Source organism: Lissotriton helveticus, chromosome 2_1 (genome assembly GCF_964261635.1).
Source record: "Lissotriton helveticus chromosome 2_1, aLisHel1.1, whole genome shotgun sequence".
NCBI classification, from domain to species: Eukaryota; Metazoa; Chordata; class Amphibia; order Caudata; family Salamandridae; genus Lissotriton; species Lissotriton helveticus.
The window spans coordinates 1,121,420,903-1,121,446,679 of NC_136059.1; the positions used below are offsets into that span (position 1 = coordinate 1,121,420,903).

General features: G+C 43.0%; 1 protein-coding gene across 1 annotated transcript in view; it reads right to left on the reverse strand.

The window, feature by feature from the left end:
- The window catches only part of FOCAD (focadhesin), a 1,210,644-nt gene that overhangs the window by 205,413 nt on the left and 979,454 nt on the right, over positions 1–25,777 (reverse strand). Inside the window, exon 37 of the mRNA XM_078675948.1 lies at positions 21,121–21,201. Coding sequence (XP_078532074.1) covers positions 21,121–21,201 — 81 coding nt within the window. The remainder of the gene's footprint in view (positions 1–21,120; positions 21,202–25,777) is intronic.

Here is a 25,777-nt window from a genome sequence, read left to right on the forward strand (position 1 = left end):
GGATGCGCCAATGGATGCAGAAACATTGTTGAGTCCAACAAAGGCTCATGCTTTGTGCTGCCCTCAACGGCTACCAATCCTGATGACGGCATTCGTGGAAGCTTCACCACTACGATTAATGGGTAGTGAGGTCAAAAATGAAAGCAGCATCGATCAGGTACGACCTTCTGTCAGCAATCCAAATCGGAATGTCAATGGAGACAATCATGCGCACGAATGCATGGTTACACCTATTTCCGAGTTAGTGGAACTCTCCCAGGAAGCTGTTGACAACTTTTTCGAGAGTCTAAATGATATGATGTTCTCACCAGAGCAGAAATAGAGACTTTTGAGCAAGCTCGTACACGGCGTTCCCTGATTTTGACCTTCAACTAGAAAAGCAAAATACCATGAACAATTTTCCCTCCAGTTCACGGACAGCAATTTTTTTCAACAGCCCCAAAATATTTTTGCATATTTTTCGGGACACTATCTTCTGCTTAAAGTAAGAACTATTCTTAGAGAACTAAGATTTCTACTTTTAGATAGCTTATAGACATTAGCTGCCCGCTGGTATGTTCATAATTATTTTATTCTGTGATGGAATGGTCTCGAAACTTTTTTTCTGTATTAAGAGCCATTTCATGTGTAAATTCTCATATACCATTTAGCAATAATGTATACAAATGCGTGATTACTTTAGCATTATTTCACAGCTTGAGTGCATACAATACATGTAAATGCTTTTTTTTTTCCGTATATTTGATAATTTCAAAATGCATTTATGTATTTTGGGGTGGTACGGTATACACGATACTCTACAGTATGTTTTACTATGCATAGATTATTAAATATGTCCATAGTTAGCGTGGAGTGGGTGTGATGTATTCCTATAGGTTCTGTATCGATCCCCCTATTCCTGACCCTATTCTGGTTAACAAACTAACAAGTTAACTAGCAGCCATCCCATGAGGCAGGAACCGTTATCTGATAAAGCCACACTACGGCACAGGAGCGTGTTATCTGATTAGGTCATAACGCTTGCCATCTAATTAGACAAGCGATATTCCTCCAGCCCCTGATAAGGCATACGGAGTTCTCAAAACAAATCAAACCTATGACACCTTGGGAAAAACCCTGCGGCCATTGTTTTGATTTCACCGAGAACTTCAGCAAAAGAATGTGCTAACGACCTGGTCGTATGTCATCCTTATTGATGTATCTATGTCCATCCTTACGTCAATCTCGGCACCTTAAAGGTATAAATATTACCGATATTGCCCTATGCAAACACACGCGGTGGTGACGAGGACGGAGCAGCCAGACTTGCCGAAGCCCAGAGCAGAGCAGACCCCGCTGGCGCAGCCCCGCCTTCCTGACGCGCTGAGAACGAGAAGCCGTTTTTCTCCTGCCGAGAAATCCAGCTCCGGCGCTTCCGGGTAGCCCTCGCAGGCAGCCTGGAATATCGAGACCAGAGACGAGAGATACCATCCCTCATCCATCCTAGATTCCAGGTACAGAACTGAATAACCCCTCGCAGAGAATTCTTTAGTCAGTCACTTGGCAAAACAAACTTAACTTAAACTGTAACTTTCTATTCCCGCCCACGCATTGGACTTAGGTCAGGTACACGGGGTAGGCGTAGTTAGAAACACCAGTTGAGTACGATTAGTCAAATGTATTTGTGTATGTAATATATCTAGGCTGTCCGGTTTTAGGTTTAAACCTAAAATAACTGATAAAACCCCACTGAAAGAGAAATAGCCCTCACCAGTGAAAACATATAAACACTGAAAAAACACCTGCACAACCACAAACTAAATGCCATTCAAAGAAAGGAAAAAGAGAGCGAGTCATTTTTGTCTTCCTGAAGGGGCCAATACAATGTAACTTTGTTCTATAAGCTAGCAGTAAGAAAGACTGGGCTAACATTATTCTGCTTGTGTTTTGTTGTTTAGGGATATCACTAAAATATTGTTTTCTTCCTTTTACTTTTTCAATTTTGTTGTCTTTGGTCTAAAGATGCAGGATTTAGAAGCATGTTTTAGGTTTTGTTTAATTATTTTATAAACTGTAGAGAATCAGGAAATATCAAAATCATATTTGATATTTTAGCTGTGTTAGATTCTTTTACTGATCGGTAAAATGGCTGGTTCTTTTACTGATCGGTAAAATGGCTGGTTTCATAAGAATCTTTCCTAATGTGTTATCACATTTACCCACAGAGAGAGGGTAAAAACCCTTAAAACATCAGACCCCAGTTTCTAGTGAGTCAGTACTGATAGTAGGTGAATTGCCAACACCTCAGGCTTTAAAATATTCAATGCAGGGTACAGTGACAAGTATATGTGAAAAGAGAGCACTATCACCAAGCATCTCGAATAGTGGTATAAACTTGACACCAGACTTTTTGAAAACATGAAACGCAGTGTCACTTGGAATGCTCTGCAAAAAAAGGTTCTTTCCAAGTTCAACAAAGATTGGATTGATATTGTTCGTATTTGCAGTGATTCCTGCTATGTATATGAACATTTTGTGTGATGACCTGTCAAAATTGATACCTGAGCTGTAAGAGTTCCTTGCCACTTGTTAGATGGTATGCTGAAAGCATCTTTATAATCTTCAGACTTAATAAGGAATGCTGTTGACTTTTAGTCCATTTTGGTGCACTGTTGTCTTATGCACAGGAACTAAAATGCAGATATTTATCATTTCATGCTTTGTGTGGCCTCAAAGAAAGAGTCATCCCAACTATGTACATTAGCTGATGGTTCTCAGTCCAAGGGGCTATGAATGCTATATTATCCATGTGGCAAACATTTACAGAATGTTTGCTGAGTGATGATGCCAAAGACAAGAAATGTGAGGATCTTTGGTCGCACATTAATAGTGATGTGAAAAAAGTACACTCTACTGCATTCTTTGATTTTTACAGGAAAACATAACTGCTGTAGTGGATATATTAAAAAAAAGTTCTAGATCCCTTCTGTAAAGAGGAATTTCCTCTGTAGTTTCAAAAGTGCTGCTTCATTTTTGACCACTTCAATAACTCTGTGGGCATAAGCACCCAGCTCGATGCAATTGTTGCAGACCCTGCCTTGAGAATCGCAATCTTCAAGTGCATCAGTATTGGCTTGGAAAGCTATGTTAGTGGCCAGGGTTAACAAATTGTGAACTGGCTGTTTTGGCATTGCCCTTCTCAAGACCCAATGTTGAGAGGGCCTTTTCACGGAAGTTTACATAGTAAGGAAAGAGTGAGCACACATGACCAAGGCTCACTGAATAAGTATTGTATGGTGTACTTCAATAAGTTTAATTAGCAAAAATCTATTTGGATCTCATATAAACTATACGTACAGTGGCTATATACCATGCGCTATCAGTGCAGAAAGCAAACAATAAAAAATGCAAAACGTTACATAAACACCGGAAAAACACTGTTTCTGTTGTTTTTAAAGACGCAAAAATGTGTAACCACTGATAACTACTGTCTTTTTAACGTATTGAAATCGCTTGAAAACACTGAAAAAACCCCACCAGAATTTACCGAAAATAGAAACTGAAAACAGGAAAGCCTAAATATATCTTATTCATTTTAAACCTTCATATGGCCTAGAAACCATATCAATGTTTTTACAGTATTATTTTATACTTCTGCTTTTAATGTATGCACTTTACTTAACCATAAGTATTGCAATAATATCGATCCATTTCTCTTGTACGAGAAAAGAGACTGATCAATAAATAACATCTTTTATTGAACACGCCCGTCTCTTCCTTTTCTCTACAATCTGATGAGACTAAGAATGCACGTACTGACTGAGTAAAATAAATTGCCTTTTGTTTTCACACGACTCTCGAGATACACTCTTGATTAGGGGAGAGCAAAGTTGTCATGTTCTATGGTTGTCAGAAACTAAATCCCTTCTTGTCTATCCAGGGAGGTTCAACTCCTCCTTGCCTACTCGAGAAAGTTTCTAGTGAACTCTGAGCTAGCTGGCAAACCCAAAACTTTAAGTCTAATATCGACAGTAGTAGACCTAGTTAACGTCTGGTCTAGGCCTATACTATTGAAGGTATTATTCCAATGCGCAGAGCCTATTGGGATAATAGGAACTACACTACAGATCCTGGGTATAGGGTAGGCATCGAAGGACAACACAGCATTGAATGCTCTAAAATCCATGCAGAACCTGCTACTGCCATCCGGTTTGGGCACCATCACTATGGGCGACGACCATTCACTTCTTGATGGACGAATCACTCCAAGTTTCAGCATCTCCTTCACTTCTTTGCTTATCGCCTCCCTTTTTGCCGCCGAGATCCTGTAGGGCCGTTGCTTCACCGTGACGCCCTCCGGAGTCTCTATTCGATGTTCCGTTAATCTGGTCGTCCCCGGAAGGTTAGAAAATATGGTCTCGAAAGGCCGTAGGATCTTTCGTAGCTCCTCGTTTTCCTTTCGGAGTAGTTTGTCATTGATCACTAGTTCTTTCACCGTGGTTTCAGAGACGGGGTCCGAGAGGGCTGAGAGGTGGGAGGCCACGGGTGGAGAGCCCAGCCATTTCTTCAGAAGGTTTATGTGGAATATCTGAGTTTTCCTCCCACTTAGCTGTAGACAATAGGTTGTTTTCCCTATCGTCTCTATGACTTTGTATGGTCCTTGCCACTTGTTCTGGAACTTCTTTGTGGGGGAGGGTAGCAACACTAGAGCCCAATCACCGATTACGAGACGTCTCCTTTTCTTGCCCTTGTCGTAATGTCTTTGTTGTTGTTTCTGTTTGTCCTCCAATTGTGTAAAGGCCAGTTTGCGTATTTCCCCCAATTTATTCTTTAGGTTTTGGCTGTATTCCAGCAAGGTTCTGGTTTCTCCTGAGGATTCCGCTTCCCACACTTCCTTGGTCATCTCCAGAAGGCTCCTGGGCTGTCTACCATAAAGCATCTCAAAAGAGGAACAGCCCAAACTGCTCTGTTTCTGGCCTCTGATGACGTATAAGGCCAAAGGTAACAGCAAGTCCCAGTCGTTTCCGTTCACCGCGAGCATTTTCTTCAGCACGGATTTTAGGGTCCCGTTGTATCGCTCCACCAGTCCGTCCGTCTGTGGATGATTAACCGACGTCCGGATCTGATGGAGGCCTAGGAGTTTGCATACTTCCTTCATGACTCGTGACATGAACGGGGTCCCTTGATCCGTAAGGACCTCTTTAGGGAATCCCACTCTTGAAAACAGCTCCAAGAATTTCTCTGCGATGTTCCGCGAGGTGGGGTCCTTCAGAGGAAAGGCTTCCGGGAAGCGAGTGGAGTAATCCACGATTACCAGGGCGTATTGGTGCCCCCTCCTCGTTTTTGGTAGGGGTCCTATGAGGTCCATGCCTACTCTCTCGAAGGGGGTTCCTATGATAGGGAGTGGTTGTAGGGGTACCGCCGGTGGCCTCTGTGTATTTTTGCGCTGGCTTATGTCGCACGTTTGACAGTGGGTCTTGATATCCTGGTACACGCCTGGCCAATAAAAACTGCGCAGTACGTTCTGTGTGGTCTTCTCGCTACCGGTGTGTCCTGCCAACAAGTGCGTGTGGGCGTAGAACATAATTTGTTCCCTGAAACAAGTCTGGACAATAAGTTGGAGTGGGTCTTCCTGTTTCGCTTGTCGATACAGAAGGTCGTCTTTGATCAGGAAGCGGGGATAACGCGGTTGGAGGTGGTTTTGGTTAGCATGTGCTTGTTCCCAGGCGTTGAAGAGGTTGGTATCGTTGGCTTGGGCGAATCTGAAACTCCTGTCGCCCTCCCAGGGGTCAGGGGCGATCAGGGCCGGAAGCGGAGGGGTTCCTACCTTCTAAGACCTGGCCCTTGAACACGTCTAAGAAATGGGGGTTGTCGGTCCCTAATATGAGTTTCTCGGGAAGGGCGTCCAACACCCCTACCTTCACCACTAGTGTACTGTGGCCTTCCAGGTCTATGGGGATATACGCCTCCGGGTAACCCTTGACGTCACCGTGAACGCATTTGATGTACACTGTCGCATCAGGCATTATCTGGAGGGGCCTCACAAAACATCCCTGTATTATGGATTGTTTACATCCCGAATCTAGGAGCGCACTGACCACTGTTCCATTGACCTTGACACTCATGTGATACAATCCTCCAAGTTCGGCGGTGTACATGACTGCCTTTGGTATGTACCCGACGTCCATGGGTTCCTCCTGGGGGCGTTTTTGGGGGCACAGGCGGGCGATGTGACCCCGGCTCCACATTCAAAGCATTGTGGGCCCCGGAATGGTGGTATATCTGGGGGAGCAAAACGTGGAGTAGGGAGCCCGGGGGGGGGGGGGGCTCGAGGCCAACGCTCCGGCCGGAGTGTCGGTCTAGTAGCTTTCTCAGGTTCAGTGTTATGCAGACGGGGTTGTGTCCTAAAAAACGTAGTGGCCATCTCCATCGCCTGTTTGGTGGACAAGTTGGAATGTTGCCTCAGCCACCACTGTGTCCCATAAGGAAGGGCCTCGAGGAATTGCTCGAGGTATAGCCTATCCATTATTTCCTCTTTGGTGCTGGTCATGGGGGAGAGCCACTTGTCAGCCGCTGTTTTCAGCCTGTAAAATAGCGTCTTTGGAATGTCTCCTGGGAGCCCTCTTTCTTTGCGAAAGCGCACCCGGTATGCCTCTGTATCCAACCCTAAATGATCTAGGATGATCTCTTTAATCTGTCCATACGGCGTCTGTCCTGTATTGTTGGCGACCTGAAAAGCCGTCTGCGCCTCTCCGGTTAGTAGGGGTGCGAGAAAAAACGGCCATTTCTCCAATGGCCACCCGCATGCCAGAGCCACCCTTTCAAAATTGGTCAGGAACGCGTCTGGGTCCTCGCCTGCTACGTACTTTTGCAGGGAGATTCCCGAGGGGGTGGGCTGTGGACGTATGTCTCTGGGCTGGGTGACGACAGGGGCGCCGGTCTGCTGTAACCCCTTTAGTCCTGTCACCACGGTGTTTCTGAATGTGTCTCTATCCAGCTGGGCGGAGGCGAGCTGTTGCTCCACAGCCCATCCCAACTGTTCCTGGCCTTTTATAAGCACCTGTAGCATGTCTTCCATCTTTGTGTCCTGGATGGCTACTTCTATGCCCGCATTCTCCACCACTTGTTGCACTTCGCCTGGGGATTCAAAGAGGCTCACGGACAACGGGGTTCTTGGCAAAGCGGGTTTTATTGATTTGTACAGACGCCTCTTCTGCACTGGTAGGCGGTAGAAGGGGAGGGGGTCGTCGATCTCCTCTGTAGGGGTTCTAGTGGTTCCCAGTCGCCTCTCCCGGTGTCTTCTGGGAGTCGTAGGCCGCCCTTCCGCCGTTGTCCCCGATGGTTCAGCAGCCGACAGAAAGAAAAGGAAACCAGCGTTAGTCCGGCTCCGCCTAGCCGGTTGATAAGGGGGGGGGGAGTGAGGACACACACGTGCAGATAACAAAACCCTGTCCCAGTGCCGGTAAGTGAAGGGGGGGGGGGTTTAGCGCTAGGTGTGCCGAATGCTCCTCAGGGTGTTTTACTCCACCTCCGTCCCTCCCAGCCCGTGAAGCGAGCCCGTACCTGTTCTAGCCACACTTCTCGGGAAGTGTGGCTGGGCGATGCGCCGTCCCGTTGGCCTCCCGGCTTGTCGTTGGAGTCTCGGTCTCCGCCTCCTGCTCCTTCCGGGCTCCGCTCATCTTCCCTCGATGTCTCCGTCCTCTGCTCTCCCGGAGTCGCCTCCTCCGTCCTCGGATCTTCTCTTTCCTCCTCCGACCTTCGCTCTTCCCGACTCTCCTCCGCCGTCCACCAATCTTCCTCTCTCCTCGATCTCCAGTCCGCTTCGTCCTCTCGCCACCACTCTCCTTCTCCTTCTCCGGGTGTATCACACACCTGAGCAGAGTCCGGGCTGGGTTTTACCTGAGTTAGGTGGGCGGGGTCTGGCTCCAGCTCCACCCAATTAAAGAAACATGGGTTCGTTTCATTCATCCCGGGGTCATAGGTCGCGTCCGCTGGCGTCTTCCAGGCGTCTGTGTGCTGTGCAAAAAGAGGGGAGACATTAACAGGTAGGCCAGGAGGGCCCGAGTCCGGGTCCTCCTCGTCACAGTCCCTTAAAGTCTCCTCGAGCTGGTAAGAAGTCCAGTCGTCACTGTTCGCCAGGTACAGCGATTACAGAAGTTTGCATTTTTTGCCGGTAAGACTTCAGGGTGATCTAGCTTCACTCGGACGACTCTCCCGGGTCCAACAGACTCAGGGGACAACTTCTGAGCATCAGGTCTTGGCCCCTTGGGCAATATGCCGGCAAGGAGCAGTGATCCCGTAATCTGGGCTACCAATTCACGCCTGCAGGCTTCCTCAGCTGTTATGGCCCTGCGTTGCAAATGGGAGGTCAGCCTTTAGGGTCTCTTGCTTCCAATGGGCTCAGAAGTACACTTCTTCATGAGCAGGACTCAGCTGGCAGAGTCCCTCTTCCTTTACTAGCCACCAGTAACAGTAGGCGCAGTCCACATCGATGCAGTCTTTCTTTGTCGGGTCGTTGGTGCCGCAGGGCAGTCCTCCTACGGTCTTCTTCTCCAGTACAACAAGATCTAAATTCTGGGTGCCAGGGGAGTCCTCTTTATGCCCAAAAAATTCCCTAAGAGGAGGTTGAGATCACTTACCAATGGACTACCAGGTCCCCTCCCTCCTGATGATTACTTCCTGTGAAGAGAGGCAACTAGCTATCCCAGAGGTCTCCATTTTGCCCACTTCCAAAATAGTAGAACCCCTATATCTGCATACAGCGCTCCCTTGCCAAACCCAAAGGCGTGGCTACCAAGGGGGCCACATGTCTCTGGAAAACTGGTCTGACAAATGTTTTCCCCTCTCTGTTCCTAGTGCAAGCCTCTCTGCCTAAACAATAGAGCAGCCCCTCTCCAGAGCATTTTCATTTGCCCTTCAAAGGTGTTTTCTCCTTTGAAGCTATCTTTTTGGGATAACACCCAGGTGGTTTCCTGCCAGGGAGAGGTAACACATCTCTTCCACGCAGGCTTTTATTGTGTCTTTTCCTGGACATTGTTCACACATCTCCCCAGGAGGGCAGAAGGCTGTTTGTGAGGACAGTTCCTGTGTTCAGCCGTATGTGGGAACTGGATACAATGGGCAACTTCTCAAGTTGTCCTTTGCCCAGAATTGACATGAAATTTGATTTAACCATGAAATCGAATTTAATGCACTGGTTCTTTTGATACCTTACAGTACCAACTTTAATAGTCCCAGACGTTAGCAGGACTGTGGTGTCAGCCTGTAACTCTGTACTCACCATTGGGACTACTAGTATTTTCCACATTAAAAACAACCATTTAGGGTTTTTAAAGCTAGAACATGTAAAAGTAAATGTTTCACCTTTTAATATACAGCCCTCTGATTTAGGGGTGACATATATATTAAGACAGGGGAACTGGGATTTGCCATTACCTTAACTTGCAAAGTTGGGTGAGCAGTTTAAAATGGCTTTATCAGTCAACAGTGGCAGTCTGGGAGATGTTTTACTTTGTCGAACTCGTGGTGGTACAACGAGTGCAGCAGTCCATGACAGATACTTCAACTTACAGGCCCTGGGTACCCCTGATACCATATACTAGGGATTTAAAAGTCAGTTGAGCTATGCCATTTGGGTGTAAGCCAATCAACCACATACCTTTTAAAGGGCCAGAGCACATTCACTGAGTCCTGTTTACGAGCCATTACACCAGCGACTAGTACTTAACATGGGGGACCAAAACCCACTGAACAATTTGAAGCACCTATCTGTCCGAGGTGATGCACTGCCATCAGGGCAGGCAGTGCATGATCCTGCCGCTGACCGGTTGCCTGTGATGGTACCAGGGAATATTAAAGGGTTTTGAAGGCTGCAGGAGGAGGAGAGGGGGAGGGGGCGGAGGGAGGGGTAGACTGAGAAGGTCTCTGGCCTTGGGCCCCAGAAGGATTGTGGGAACTGCGACTGTCGCTACAAAAGGATTGTTGGGGAGTTTGTTGGTACTGGTGGCTGGGCAGGAATATACATGGGTGGCAGCCCTTGCCAAAGCCACGGCAGGGGCGAAAGGTAGGGTGGGGCTGGCATGGGGCCCTGGCGAGTCCTAGAGACCAAGTAGTGGCATGGCTGTCCTTAACTTGACTTTGGACATAGAGGCCTGGACAACCAGACTCTGGGGTAGGGTGCTGGGTGAGGAAAGTAGGGACCCCAGGATTGGCGTAATGGTGGCAGACAATTGTCCTGTGCACAGGAACCCCTGTGCAGGGCTTGGCACATGTAACAAGCATGACATCAGTCTGGGCTTCAATAATAGGAAGAAGAGGTTCTGTGGGGGCAACTCCTGGTTAAAGCACCTGTCAAGATGTTCGTCCTGAATGCTACCGAGGATAGAGTGAGGTCCAGGACCTCAGCTGCCCTCCTCTCCATCATGGCAAATGAAGCCCCCTCCTTCCATAACCACACTAGGAGGAGAGACTAGGCCAGTGTCAGGAGAAGTGTCTAGACCACTGGCATCCGCCAGTTCCTCATACCCCATACATATCTTCGGCTCTTCCATGAGGTCGGGATGACCATAAGGATCCTCAGATCTGCTTCAATTGTATTCCCCACAAATCCTATCAGTAAGAGGAGGCACTGTCTCCAACTCCGAAGGTCGTCTTACTGCCACAGTCAACATTGGGAGACCCTATCTTGCGGCATATCAGATTCAGGTACAATGATGGCATTCAGATACCTGGAACGGGCACAGGGAAAATTGCAGTCTTGTGACCAGACTCTAGCTGTATGAAGGAACAGATCCAAAGGGTCCGACTGGGGCTGGCACACCCAAAATTGAAGGTACATGGTCTCATGAAACTCCTTTAACTGGGCGGGGGTACTACAACTCTGGGATTACAGAGCGTAAGTGTGGGAATGGGGCAAGGGAAGACTTTTCCTCATTAAAGCTAGACAGAGCTGTTGCATCAGTCACAGTACATTCATAGCTGCCTTCTGAATGCTAGTCGTTTCGATAAGGCAACACAGCGTCTTTTTTCCACCTGAAATGGGCCACCAGTTTTTTGTAAAGACTTTGGGAGCAGATTTCTCACTAGATGGGAGCACCTGAAATTGCTAATCTTACCTGTTGTTTACAAAACATATAACAGTTTGATGATTTGGATGAATCAGGCTGTGGAAGTAGGCATCCATAAAGTCAAATAAGAAGAGGAACGGCCTCTTGGCCAGAAGGGAATAATATTTGCATCTCTCATGACATGGTAAGTGACATCATCCAGTAATTGTGAGTGTTTTTTAAAGGTTCCTGAGTGTTAAAGATATATACAAAGATACTACAAAAGTTAAATGAGTACAGTTTGTGTACTACTACTAAGTGATACTATTTGTAACACATTATTCGTGTGACTGTGTGTATATCCATGTATGAGTAGGTATCTGAGTGGTTGTATTGGTGATTGAGTGGCTGCATGGGTGAGTGAAGGACTGTGTGTGGCTGTGTGGATGAGTGAGTGGGTGCCTCATTGGCGTATTTGTGAGTAAATAGGTATGTGAGAGGCTTTATAGGTGAGTGATGAGTTGTGTTAGTGGCTGTGTGAGTTAGTGGGGGTGTGAGGTGAGTGTGTGCTTGTGTCAGTGACTGTATACATGAGTGAGTATATGTGTTAGTATCTGTGTGAGTTGGTGAGTAAGTAACTGTATGAGAGTTGGTGAGTAGCTGTATGGGTGACTGACTCCGTGTGTGAGTGGTTGTATGGGTGTGTTAGTGTCTGTATGACTGGATTTGTGAGAGCCTGTACTGGTGAGCGAGTGTGTGCATGAATGGTGGTATGGGTGAGTTAGTTGTTGTGTGAGTGGCTGTATCAGTGAGTGGATGTGTGAATGGCTCTATAAAACAGTGAGTGGGTGTGTGAGTACTTGTATGGGTCTGTGAATGAGTATGAAAGTGGTCGTGTGGGAGTGGGCATATGAGAGGGTGTATAGGAGTGAGTGGGGGTGTGAGTAGTTCTGTGGATGATGTAATCAGTGATGTCATTTAAGATGTCATCAGTGATGTCATTTTAATTGTCATCAGTGATATCACTGACCATGTTATTATTGAGCAATATGTGAGGTCATAAGCAGTGCCTTGCAGGAGCATAAGGCATACTTAGCGCAGGTAACTATAACAGATGGTTTTGTACAAATGAAATCTGAACCTAACTATAACGTCCCTGTAACCTTTGTTTTTTTCACTGAATTTTTAAGGTTTTTTAAATTCTATTTCCTAACTATAACATCCCTGTAACCTTTGTTTTTTTTGTGAATTGCTAAGTTTTTTTTTAATCTTGTTTCTTAACTATAACGTCCCTGTAACACGAGTTTTTTTAACTTTATTTCCTAACTGTAACCTGTAATCTTTGAAAGTAACTGTGTGAGTGAGTGCACAAGTGTCTCAGTGGGTGTGTGAGTGGCTACTTGGATCTGTGAGTAGGTGTGTGAGTCTCTAAATGGGTCTGAGAGTACCTGAGTTTGTGAGGGGGTGTTTAAGTGTGTGTGTGGGTGTATCAGTGGCTGTGTGAGTGACTCGGCGACAAAGGAACGGCTTCAGACCCTTTATCCAACGAGAGTCCACAGTTTTGCACAAAATATCTACCCAAGTGGAGTTCTTTCTACTGGTTAATTACTCAGTTTTACCTGATTGCGTAAATGTCCAGTATTTATTCTACACTACAGCTGTGCAATGGAGCACAAGGAAATGTCACCAGGGGCATTGTGTGCGTTTTGGCAATGTGACTGTTTCCTGGTGCGTCTTTATCCAGAAATATTTGATAACATGAATCCTCCTACAGAGAAGACAACGAGATTACAAACAGGTAAATCTCCACCAAACAAGTGTCCTTCCTCTTAACTATATGAAGTAAGTACCTCTTTGGTGATGGAGATGTCCTGATTTTCCTCTGCATCAAGAACTCCTCAACGGAATCAGCTGGAAACGCGCTTGGAGCCGGCTGTCCATCATCCTGGCAAAAGGCAGGTCGACCTTTGGATAACTTTAGATACTAAGGTAGGCGGGGCCAAACGAGGAAGTATCCAAGTGATTTCCACATCTGCATACTCCTAGCAATTTAACGGGAGAACCACAGACTCTGCTCTCACCAGGAGAGGAGAAGAAGGAACCCACTAGTCACGAACAGATTGTGCTGCAATAGCTCAACGATGCAGTTACCTCCACAAAGGATTTCAAATAATTTTTCAATATGGAATTGCTGAGAAAAACACCTGCTTAGCCTTCGCCAAGCCCAGGAGTTAGGATCATATGTCCTTTACAGAAGTGGAGCTTCAATGGGGGCACCTGCTATGTTTATATGTGTAAGTGCTTACTGTTGAGGTTTAATTTTTGTGCAATGTGTCTCAGGGCCAGAATGATGCTGGGGACTCCATCCCCCGGGGCCGGCCCTGACTTAATGGGGGAGGAGTAGGGCTTTGTTGCCTCTCTTCCCGGGCCAATTTCGGCCCTAGGGACCCCTTTCCCTGGGGGTAAAGCCACATATCAATAGGGGGAGGGCAGCCTTAATTGAATGGGGAAGGGTGGGCCGATTTTGGCCCAGGAGACCACTTCCCCTAGGTCCCGGCCTCCAAAGGCTGGGTGCCTCGGAGTCCACCCCGGGGCACCCATTCAGCACCGTTGACGACTCCGAGGGGGGACTAAATGCGCCTGCTGTCCCTGCCGGCTTCCCACCTCCTGCGGGAGCAGGCATTGCTCTTACACACAGGGAGCTGCTAAACAAACTGTGTGTGGGAGCAATCCTTTCATCTGTTTCACTGACAGCTTTATAGCGGGCAGGGAAACAGACGAAAACTCCGCTATCAGCAAGCTGGTGCGGTTTCATAGGTCTCACTCACTGGGAGTTGAGTTTGTGTTTGCTTTGACTTGACAGGTGCTGTCAAAGCTCCCGCTAAGTCAAAGCAATCAGCTATGTCCCGGGGGGGGGGGGGCACCCCGGGACATAGCAGGAGCTCCAAGTTTTCGCCATCTTTCGCTAATCTTTTCATGGGTGCTTTCGAAGCTGACCATATTTGGGGCACCCAGGGAAGCACATACACTGACTCTATTCTGTTTTGGGGTCGCTATATAGACGACTGCATCTTACTTTGGACTGGGACAGATGAACTGCTACAAAGTTTCTTTGATTACCTCAATCACAATAACTGGGAACTAAGCTTCACCATGAAATCCAGTAAGTCTCGCATAGAATTTTTGGATCTAGAATTCTATATCATAAATAATGTGCTACACAGCAAACTATACAGAAAACCAACTTCTTGTAATTCTATTCTGCGAGCTGATAGTTTTCATCCATCACACCAGATCAGATCCATACCTTTTGGTGAATTTCTCCGTGCACGACGAAATTGTACTGATGACAATGATCTCAATTCAACAATACAAGATATGGAGAAAAGATTCAAAAAACGAGGCTACCCTAACACAATTCTATCAGAGGCAAAAAAGAAACTCAGTAAAATCAAAAGAACAGACACTTTGAAGACTAAAATTTCCAACAAAGCGAAAGAGACCAATGTAAGAATGATCACAGAGTTTAATGCCCTACATTGTTCAATCAGGAAGATTTTGACCAAACACTGGGGTCTGCTAAAAGCTGACTCAACTTTGAAAGACATTATTCCTACATCCCCTCAAATCACTTTTCGCAAAGGGAAAACACTGAGGAACAGACTTAGTCCTACAGTCCCACGCATTGACATGACCCCGAATTGGCTAACACAACGCAATAACGGGTTCTACAAATGCGGTTTTTGTACCATGTGCAAATGGGCAAAACACAAAACTAAACACTTTGACGGACCGAATAAGGAAATATATGACATCAGAGTAAACATCAACTGCACCACAAAATATGTAATATACATAATTGAATGCCGGTGTGGTAAAAAATATGTTGGCAGTACCATAAGAGCATTAAAAGAAAGGATCTCAGAGCATATGAGGGCCATCCAGAAACAAGATCCTAAATATCCTGTGGCACTACATGTAGCCAAATGCCAAGAAAACACAGAGGATTTCGCAGTAGCCTTCTTTGGAATTGAAACTGTGCCAGCTCACATAAGGGGTGGCAATCGCGAACTAACCCTTAGACGCAAAGAAGCTACTTGGATCATGCGCCTTCAAAGTATAGAACACGGTTTAAATTATGACCCAGAACTACAATTCTTTTTGGGCAACTAGATCACCAAGGCGGAAAGAACAGAAACAAACAAGGAATGAAAGCTCAAGAACCTGACCTTGTTTTTATATTTTTATATTTTTTATTGTGTTATTGGTTTGTTCTAATTTTGCTTCATCGGACTTTGATCCAAGTCCTCTAATGTAATAAGCCCCAGCATTTTTCACACACGTGAACAAACTCTTTCTTTAATGTTCGACTCACACGATTATGGAGATACACCAAGTCTATACATTTTGTGTTATGTTCCATCTAACTTAAATATGTAGAAAAAAATGTTTAAGAGAGAGTACCCCTCAACTGGTACCGAGCATTTGTACCCCTAGCCTGCATATATATATATATATATATATATTTTAGGGTGTTTTACAAGTGCCAGTGTACTCTTCATAGCAATGCTATACTCCACAACATGCTCTTAAGTATTCCTACTATCCAATTAACGAATTATAATACACACCCCAAAATACACACCCCTAAACAAACAGTATAGGTGTGTTACTTCCGCTTCCCCAAGCACTTAGCTTGCTCGGATTCAGCTTAACCACTTGTACTACGCATTTTAGTGAGCATACAATGATACTGGAATTCCGGACAACTAATAAAAATATCCGCATAATCTGCAAACATTGCCAATACTCGCGAACATTACATCCTAAATGGATCTTATAAAAAAATAAACACAAGGCTACCAATATAGAGATAATACTGTATACTTCTTCTATGCACAACGCTGTCCACGTAACTCTTCTCTTTGTTGCCAATACTTAGAGGCAATTGACGGTCTAGCTTTCTTTATGTTGAAAGCAAGACACCGATACTTAACTCACTGCAACTTCCGGTCACATGACCGTCCTTGTTAGACGGCGCCGGGAACCACAAGAGGGAGACCGGTACCAGTTAGGTGAGCCATTTACCATGTGTGTTTTAAGATTATCTACGAAAACAAACGTTTCATTCTTTGGCCACGCTTTTGTAACACGTTTTTTGGTTTACTTTTTTTGTTGTTTACCGGTCTAGGTGTATCCGCCTATGAATCGGTATTACTACTTAATTCTCCTCCCGGTTACCACACGAGTGCTTAAAACCTTTGGTAGGTCGCCTTTTCTTCTCTATTTTGAGTACTTTATTTTGAGTGTTTTGTAACGGGCTACTTAGTTTTTGAAACATTATTTGTAAACTCACGTTTTAGATTTACCAATAAACGTTCCCACAATTGGAACCCAGACCGCTGAATACACCTATATACCGTGCTCCAGCAAATACCCATACCGGGTGCTTTTTCATGGCAGCAATAGATCTGCCACACATGAGGGTAAGACCTTGTTTATCTTAAACGCTTTGCACCACCTATTGTCCGATGGCATTGTGGGTAATACGGTAGAAAGAGCTTGTAATTTCTGCACCTGTTTCTCGTCAGCAATATTTCCAACAATGATCATATTGGTATCAAATACTTTTGATCTATATCTTTCGACGAGAAATTCCTGAATTTCCTTTAATTTTGTGTTTTTTTCGGTGTGTTTTTTTCTTTGCGTTTTTCTTGCCACCCTTTGTCGTCTTTCATGTCATGCTACATAATAGGAGGGTATATTCTCCTTGAGAATCACTACCATGAGTCACGCAATGACCGGAATTCGAATTCCTTCCCTAGCCCTCCATTTTTTGGAGTCATATACCGTCTAAACATTGAATGTATTAACTACTATTATTATTTTTACTTCCACGTCCTTCTTACTATCGTTATCGTGCCCCCAGCGATAATCAGGTAGATAGCATCGCAATAAGAGTGCACTGAAACTATGAACAAACTGAGAAATCTAACGATGATTAGCATCCATATCTTGTCACACCTTGTTGTAGGATGTCTAGCAAGAATTTGGAAATATGTTTAGATTGTATATATATATATATATTTTTTAACTTCACCAGTCACTTGGGACACCGCCCTATCAGACACACTTCACTTTCCTCATCATTGTCTTACACTTCACCCTATTTCCGGTCATTTTTCACGTATTTTCATTTATTTATGTATATTGTTCGTATTTCAGAATACTTTTCCCTCCTGTTTTCATCACAACACAGGAATGTCACCCTACCAGTGATATGTAGTCACATTGACACTAAGTCACTCAATGGCATGTCGTTTGTCACCTGGGTTTTTTCCACACCCAAGTCACCACTGCAATATGTTCTTGAGTAGAACATGAACACATATGTGTTTTTTATGTTTTCACATTTAGCCCTGAAGATTCGCAGTTTGTTCCCTGCGATGAAACACGTGTTGGCATATACTAAGGAACATTAAACAAGAATACTTCAAACAAGAAAAGAACGTTTCTGTACTGAATTGTGTTATCAATGCTTACCTATTCCTGAAATCAATGATTTCGGACTGATATGCTCAAATTATTTTCAAATACCTGCTTTCGATACCACTACTATTAAGTATTAACTGTAACTGTATAGTGCAGGGGTATTGCTGTGTTTTATAGCAGGAGCCGGTATTGGAGGGTGGTGATCCACAGGGCCCATGGCTCTAGTAGGGGGTCTGTACTGCCCCCCTCCTTCTGTATTGATAAGCCGGTCCCAGGTGGGGGTCCGTGCAGCCCACCATCCATTAATGTACTAAAGCCCTGGGGAGATGGTGGTCTCTAGGGCACATCTGAGCCCATTGAAGGGGTTCATGCAGCCCCCCTAAACTATTAATAAACCCTGGGGAGTTGATGGTCCCCGGAGCTCAAGAGTCTCAGGAGGGGGGCCTCCCTCCCTTTTCTTTAATAAAAATAGCCTAGGACCTGGCCTCCCTGGGTGCCCTGTTCAAAACAAGCACAGAAACCTGTGCTTGCTTTTTTTTGCTGCAAATGCATGTATTTTGCAGGATTTTTTTGCCCTGGCAGGGTCACCCGAGGGCCCCCGAACCAGGTATCCTTACCCTGCCCGCTTTTCTTTTTTTCTGTTTGTTTTTGGGACTCAGCTGAAGCAGAGTCCCAAGATAGCTGCCAACACTTCCTGGTTGAAGTATTGGCAGCCAATCAGAGCTCAGGAGATCTCTGCACAAGCTCCTTATTATTCGTGAATTCACGGCCACCGATATACAAATTTGGATTTCCTTTAATATCTCGCAAACTACTGAACATATTTACACCAAATATCAAAATCCACAATCAGCGGATCAAAAGCTAGATTTCTGCCAAAATTTGGTGCAATTTCGTCCAGTGGTTCATGCTGAAGCCGTATCTACAGATTCTGTGGGAATTAATGTGGGAAACTCACTTTTTTTGACCCACCACCTTTTTCTCAGTCCACGCTTGATGAATCGCCCCGAAATTTCCATGTACAAGAATCCCTGGCACACTTTTTTGGGAGATTTTTATGAAGATTTGTTAAACGGTGCCAAAGATATAGGCAAGTCAAAAAATGCTTTTCCTATGGAAAAATGGTCCTAACTAGAACTATCTACTGGTGAGTATATATATATTATGACTACCTACTGGTGAATGTATATTCAGTCATTCCACTAACACACACCAGATACTTGACACATTCATCCAAAATAAAAATTATTTCCTCACGTCGACGCTGCTACATCAAACAACAAGATCTCCTAATCTGATTCATATGGGAGGCTTTGTTGTGCTCTACGAAATGTTAACGCTGTGTTTCAATAGCTCTTATTATTTGCACCACCATCCTGAGAGCACACACAATAAGTCACACATGAATCATATCCCATCTCAAATTCTAAGTAGATCACCATATAAACTCATGATTGAAAATACATTTCTTTAAAGGCAAAGTATAGGGCGGCAATAGGGATCCCATCTTCTTAAAATGTTATTGATAATAAACTCTACCCTCTTGCTTTAGCGTTTTCTCAAGCCTAAATATACACACTCCTCTGGAAACATGAATGTATATCCAGTAAGCTTTTTAGGGAGTCTTGAACACCTACATTTCTGAAAGAACACTTTAATTCCGTCTATTGCAAAGGGGACCTTTTTATCTTACAATCCTAACTCAGCTGTTTTTATTAGGTTCTTAGTTTTAACTTCTTAGGACTTCAAAAACAGCACATATGCCGGTCCATTCTTCAGTGTGAAGATAATAGATGCAATATTGCTCTTCAATTACCAAAGTTGGTTGACCCTCTAGCCTTAGGTCCTCTTGATTTAGGCCTGGCATTATGGGGATTGCTTCTACTCCAGCCCCCTCTGATGGCAACCTTGGATACAAGCCTGAAGCTGGTCTGATGTTTTGATGGTGATTGAGGAGGAGCAGAGATATTCAGAGGGTCACTCACTACATCCAGACAAAGTCTTTCCTTTGTCACTGTACCCTCTCCTTTCAATTCCAAGCCCATCAGTACAAAATGATTGAACAAAAGGTACAGTGAAAGTGACTACGAAAGATCTAACACAGTCTGAAAACATTTTGACCAAGCTAGCACCAGACAACAGAATTTAGAATAACACTGCAGGTGGTTGCTTGTAACAATATCCTAGATTGTTGTTTCCTATACTTCTCCTCAGTCACACATTATTGGAAAGCATAATGCTGATTCATGCCACTGGTGGGTAGCGTGTTTCAGAAGGAGCTGGACTAAAACCTGGTAATGGAGGATCCTTCTAAAGGATGACTCAAAGGACACGTAACCGGTATGTGGGCTGCTGAATCACCATTACTGGTAACAAGCTAAGAATATGTTTCAAGTCCCCAATGCATGCCTCATATTCAGATGGTAGCTTCTGTTTTACTCAGTGACATCCCACTACCTCTAAGAGAATACAAGAACCTATTAGGTCAGGTAATAATTTGAAATTGGGATATTTTGGATTATATTTTCGAATAAGGGGACATGGACACATTATATATCCCTGCCATCAGTATAAGGTGACACTTTTCAAACGGAATTCAAGAGCACTAAAGGACAGCCAATAAATACATTTTAGGGAAATATTAAGATATTAATGGATACTTTGCCAGCCTTGCAGAAATACATTTTGAACAATACTCTCTGAAATATGAAGCAATACAATGCCTTTGGGTGACTGGAATTACCAAAGTATATATGTACACCCTTTGTTAAAAAATTATTTTCTCACAAATTTGAGAAAGACCAATCTTACAGAGTTCAACTAGGAGATCTGTACTATTTCATAACAACACAAAACAAAAAATGTTGGTTATAATAAGGCAACACTAATAGTGAATATTGTAGTTACATTTAACAGCATTCTCATATTGCTAAAAATCCTCCTAGCTGCTCTGGGAGCAACACTGATAAAATGTTGCTCAATGCAAAAAACTACCCAGCCCCAAACAACCCTTTATTGATCTGCGCATACCAGCTTTTTGACACTTCACCTCTAATTTGGAGTTTTGCCCATAATTTAGCGCTAATCTCATACTGAACAAATAATCTCATACTGAAAAATGTGTTGGTTTTACTTTGACTTTCTTCAAAAAAACACTTGTCCTCTTTTTTTCTCCTCGCAAACAAATCCCAGCTTTACCGAGGTTTCTGATGATTACTTTTGTCAAAACACAACAAAATATTACCATTAAGTTCCAAATACACGATCATGATGTACCTGTATATTTTTGTCTACTGGGGTTCGCAAATAAACATTGAAAATCAGAAGAAAAAATGTTTTCTGGGGACTTAAACATTGTAGGAGGTTGTGACACTTTTCTGACATCACCGTTGTTCAGGTACTAAGACAATTATCTCTGCATATATTTCCAAATGATTTTATTTGAGTTTTCTACCTGGAGACACATTCACTGGTAAGATCCTGCTCTATACGTTTGTATTCATTCATTGTATTCATTCAGCAATCTGCACATATAGCCATCTAAACTTAAATCTCTCACTGTACAATCCCTACAAAACGTGATTAACCAAAACCAAATCCTCACCTTTCTTTCCTGCTTCAATAATGAAGTCTGTGGCCGTTCTGATGACACTTTTTTCATTCAAGTAACCAAAGTCTGGGGGAACTGAAAAGGTAGAAAAAATATAATCATATTTGAGATGATTTACTGATGAAATCAAAAAGCCATATTTTACATTGCAGAGTGGAGCCTCTAGCTAATGCATTGGTTGTTATCATCCAATCATGCCATTAAAAAGGACTTTCCATACAAAAGGAAAGGACAGCCTAACAGACAATAGTACAGGAGGTAATAACTATGAAGACATAAGTGATGAAGATGAAAACCTTGATAAAATTCAGTGTATATGAAATTAAACCAGATTAGAGGGACTCAGTCATACAGCATGAAAACACCACAATCTTATTCAAGATTTATTTAAATGCCTCATCAAGTTCCTAGTTGCAAAGAAACATAGAAATCATACCACTGCATTGACAAGAGAAAGTTAGGAGTATGACATTTCTTTTTAAATATATGAAAATTGTCGAGTGCAGCAAAACACTGGAAATTAACTGTTGGGCTGACGAGAAATACTGTTAAAACTGACACATAGCACCCTCACCTTGAGCTCACTGCCTTACATATCCTGGGGCTGCCTAAGTAATTATCTAATTTTGGGTCATTTTGGTTACAGGAATTGGAGTCTTTATAAATGTAAATTTACCTACAGTGAGTAAGAGTAGTGGGTAAGGTTTGAAGAACTATGGCTAATGATTTAAGACTGTAGCTAATAAATATACAACCTAGAAAGATTTTTTCATAGAGTACAGAAAAGGGTTCATAATTTGTCAATGTATGACGTATATATTGATGCTAGAGTTCCTGTGACATGTAAACAGCAGTTGACTTTTCAGATTTGGAAGGTTTTGATATAATAAACTATTCTAGTTATGTGTTTGATGTGAATATGTCAAAACATCCGAGTTTGCGTCCTGTGATGAAATGTAAAACAAGTAAAGCAAATGTGGGAAGTGAAATGTTGCTTCTCTGTAATATACAGAATGTTAATTTTGAAAGTAGATTAAAATATAAATGCTATGATTTAAATCAACCCATCACAAAATCCAAAGATAAGAAATATGCAGTCATGGTATGACATAATTGAAAAGAAACATTCATTTTTACCTTCCCAGCATTAGTTGTCAGATCTCAATCTATTCTATCATATGAGTCCATCACTTACATTCAGTAAACCTTCTAGGTAAGTAGTCTTTATGCTTTCATATTACTCACCTACCAGGCCTCTAAATGGAACTAGAAATACTTCCAGCATCGATAATGCTTGCCAGAATGGCAACATCATCCCTGGAGGAAGTTACATTTTGCCATTTCGCCCACAAACAAGATTTTGTCTATTGTTACTGAATTTCATACAGAAAGAAAATACTTCTTCTTCTTACCCTCCTTAACATGAATAGACTTTCTAATACACACCAGATAATTTAACATAAACTACCTGTCCTTTCCCTTCTTCCTTTCATCAAAACTCCTCTTCTGCTTCACTTTGGAGACCTCTACATTGTCCATGATTAGCAAGTTTAGGTCCTAAATCGAGACACCCTAAGTCACTTTGTCATCAGTGGTAGATTTCCTGCTCTGCAGCAGTGCAAAAAGGACCACTTTGGATACAGGATGTGGAATGGTCCAGTATTACCAAACTATGGCCCTCACAGCATTAGAAACGGTACAACTGTTGCATAAAGTCCACAGTAAGTGCTCATCCAGCACTCAATTCATGCACTCAACCAGACCATTAGCTTGAGGATGCTACAGAGAACTACTGATATGTTTCACACAATTGCATCCCCAGAATATTTCCACCTTGGAAAATACAAACCAAACAAGATTATGAGAAATTAGGCTATCTGGGAGCCTCGTCCTCAAAAACATGTCTTTCAAAAATCTACGAGCACTTTGGAATTGGGCTCTGTGATAAACCTGACTTCTGATGACTTGGAAAGGAAGTCCAATAGGAAAAAGCAAGGCAGAAATGATGTTGAAAAGAATTGAAAGGTCTCATCAAATCAGTGACAATCTTCTTTCATGGGTCGAAGGCAATTAAATTGACATCAGGGGTGAAGATGACACTATGACGTTCTTCTCACAATAAGAGCAGATCACACACAAGCAAGGGGTTAATCTCCCTAGCCATTATTAGCCACCAAAATGAAAAAAGAACCCTGTGCTTACCCAAGGTACAACCAAAATGTTCCAAATTAGCACTAACAATTAAAGCTAACCTCAAGCTCCCAGGTGCAATCAACTTATCCAGTCTCATGATCAGACCATCTGAGGCAAAAGCCAGAAGCCCAATCCAAGCTCTTTTCCGTGGGTCAACTGAGAAACATGCTTTAAAGTCATCTAACAATGCCTAGCTCCAGTCTGCTTCCAGAGAAAGGAAACAGCCTTTCAATATTTGTTTTTATAACCAACTTTATTTAGAATTTAGTGTCAAGTCACAGCATAACAGTGCAAGATTTGGTTGATGTGATGGAGCAAGGTGGAGAAACAAAATGTTGTATACCCCTTGTAAAGTCATACTTCGATAACATGTAATCTGAACTAATAGAGTGGTGCATGAGAATAGCCAACCTAGAATAAAAACTTGGACATATACACACGTGGAAAACTAATCTCTGCTTATGTTGAAATTATAATTAACTAACTATGTAATTTTGTCATGTCCTGTACTAATATGCTGCATTGAGATAATGGAATGAAGCATAAATGTGCTTTTGTTTATGTATTTGCGGCCAGAAACGGGACCTACAGTGAGCATATCACACATAAGTGTTGCTTATCTGCTAGGTAACTACTAATAGGGAAAACCTTAGTAAGGGGGAGGTAAATAGAAAGGCTATTTTTCAAAATGTAACGTTTATTTGTTTTTGTTTCTATGATAGTTCCCATTCTGACTCGAGAGGCCTGCGACAAAATGGAGTCACTAGTTTACTGTGACAGCCAAAGGCAGAACGCATGTGCAGCCGAAGAGATGAGAATGAATGCGAGCTGCTTGGGCCTGTGCGGAAGGCGGTTCAAGGCCGCTGTGGCCTGGAAGTCTAGATGGCTGCCAAATGATGAGAGCAATGGTTCTGAAAATTAGAATTTTACTTGAAGTTGCGAGTTAAGGAAACTCAACTAGGCAGGACTTTGAGAGAAAATGGGGTCATTAAAAAAAACACCCTGACAAGAAGAAATTGTATAATGTGGAGATGAAGTTATGCTCATCCACCCCCGAACTGACCAATGAGCACTCGACTTTTCTTTAAAAGTTACTCTTTTAGATAGATAGAGCTAGTTAAAAGGGTATAAAAAGTGCTGATTTTACCGAGTAAAAAACGTCGTCTTAATTTCCTCCAGAGATGCTGTCGGATTGCTGATGTTCCTATGATGTAAGACCCTTTTTCTCGACTTATGATTTTTCTTTGCAGGAATGGCACTTTAGTGAGGGATTTAGTTAGGAAGTTAGGAGAATGGACTTTGGGAACTATCTGTCTTTTGCTAATACTTGTGTTCTGAACCTAAAATGTTAACGTTATTTCTGAAATTTCTAAAATAAATGAAATTAACTGTTTTGAACTGAAAACTTTCGTTTAAATGCCATTTGAAGATTAAATAAAGAAAAAAGAAACTTTTAGACATGTTAAATTGCTCTAAAAACCTTAGATAAATGGGAAATTAAAGCTGGTCTCGAGTTTTCCTACGCCTAATTTTCTTACTACCAGACTCATCGACCTTTATGGCGATATGTCTAAATGCATATTTTCTGATGATAAAACCATGGTAAACTTTAAAAAACTGCAGATGTATATGATATAAACGTTTAGATAATTTAGACATTTCGCTATGATACAGCAGCTCTCCATTGAAATTCACTGATCCCAAGAATGAGATAGAAATTGTGTGTACGAAACTCACAGTGATATGGGCCCCACTAGTGAGTGAATGTATGTTCTGGTGTTTCAGGGATAAGTGATATGGTTTCAGAAATTATTTTTGGAGTAGCGCTGCATCAGATGTACATGCATGGCATTACAGCAAGCCCAATCGTCAATAGTATATAACATTGTACAGTCATAATAACTATACTAGTTCCCCGTATGCGTTTATGCTTCTTAGAACAGCCACTCAATATTAACCAAAGCAAGTAGGAAATTCTCATGCTCATCATCATACACCTCCAAAGAGACTCCCTCACAGCAGAAAACCTAGGCAAATAATCAGTCCTAGCATTTCTACCCAGGGATGTCCATAGTGTGAAATTGATACTACAAAGGTTCAGTTGTGAATATAGCTATGTTTGGCATTCTGCCCCGGTCATTAGACCCACCAACAAGATATAAACTAGAGGCTTGTGATCAGATTGGATGAGGAAACGCCTTCAGCAGAAATAGTTGTGAAACATTTGGATACACCACCAACACACCAATAGTTCTTATTTAATGAGTGAGTAATAAAACTATGCAACTTAGACAACCAGTGAGGTGAAACCGATCTTTCCTGTTTCAGTACCATCTTCTTGAGTAAGAACAGTACACAAAATGTAATTTTTGGCATCAACTGTAAGGAAACAAATTAAAGCAGGATTGTATAGTTTCAAACCTTTGACTCCAATTGGCTATTCATTAATCCAACTGAA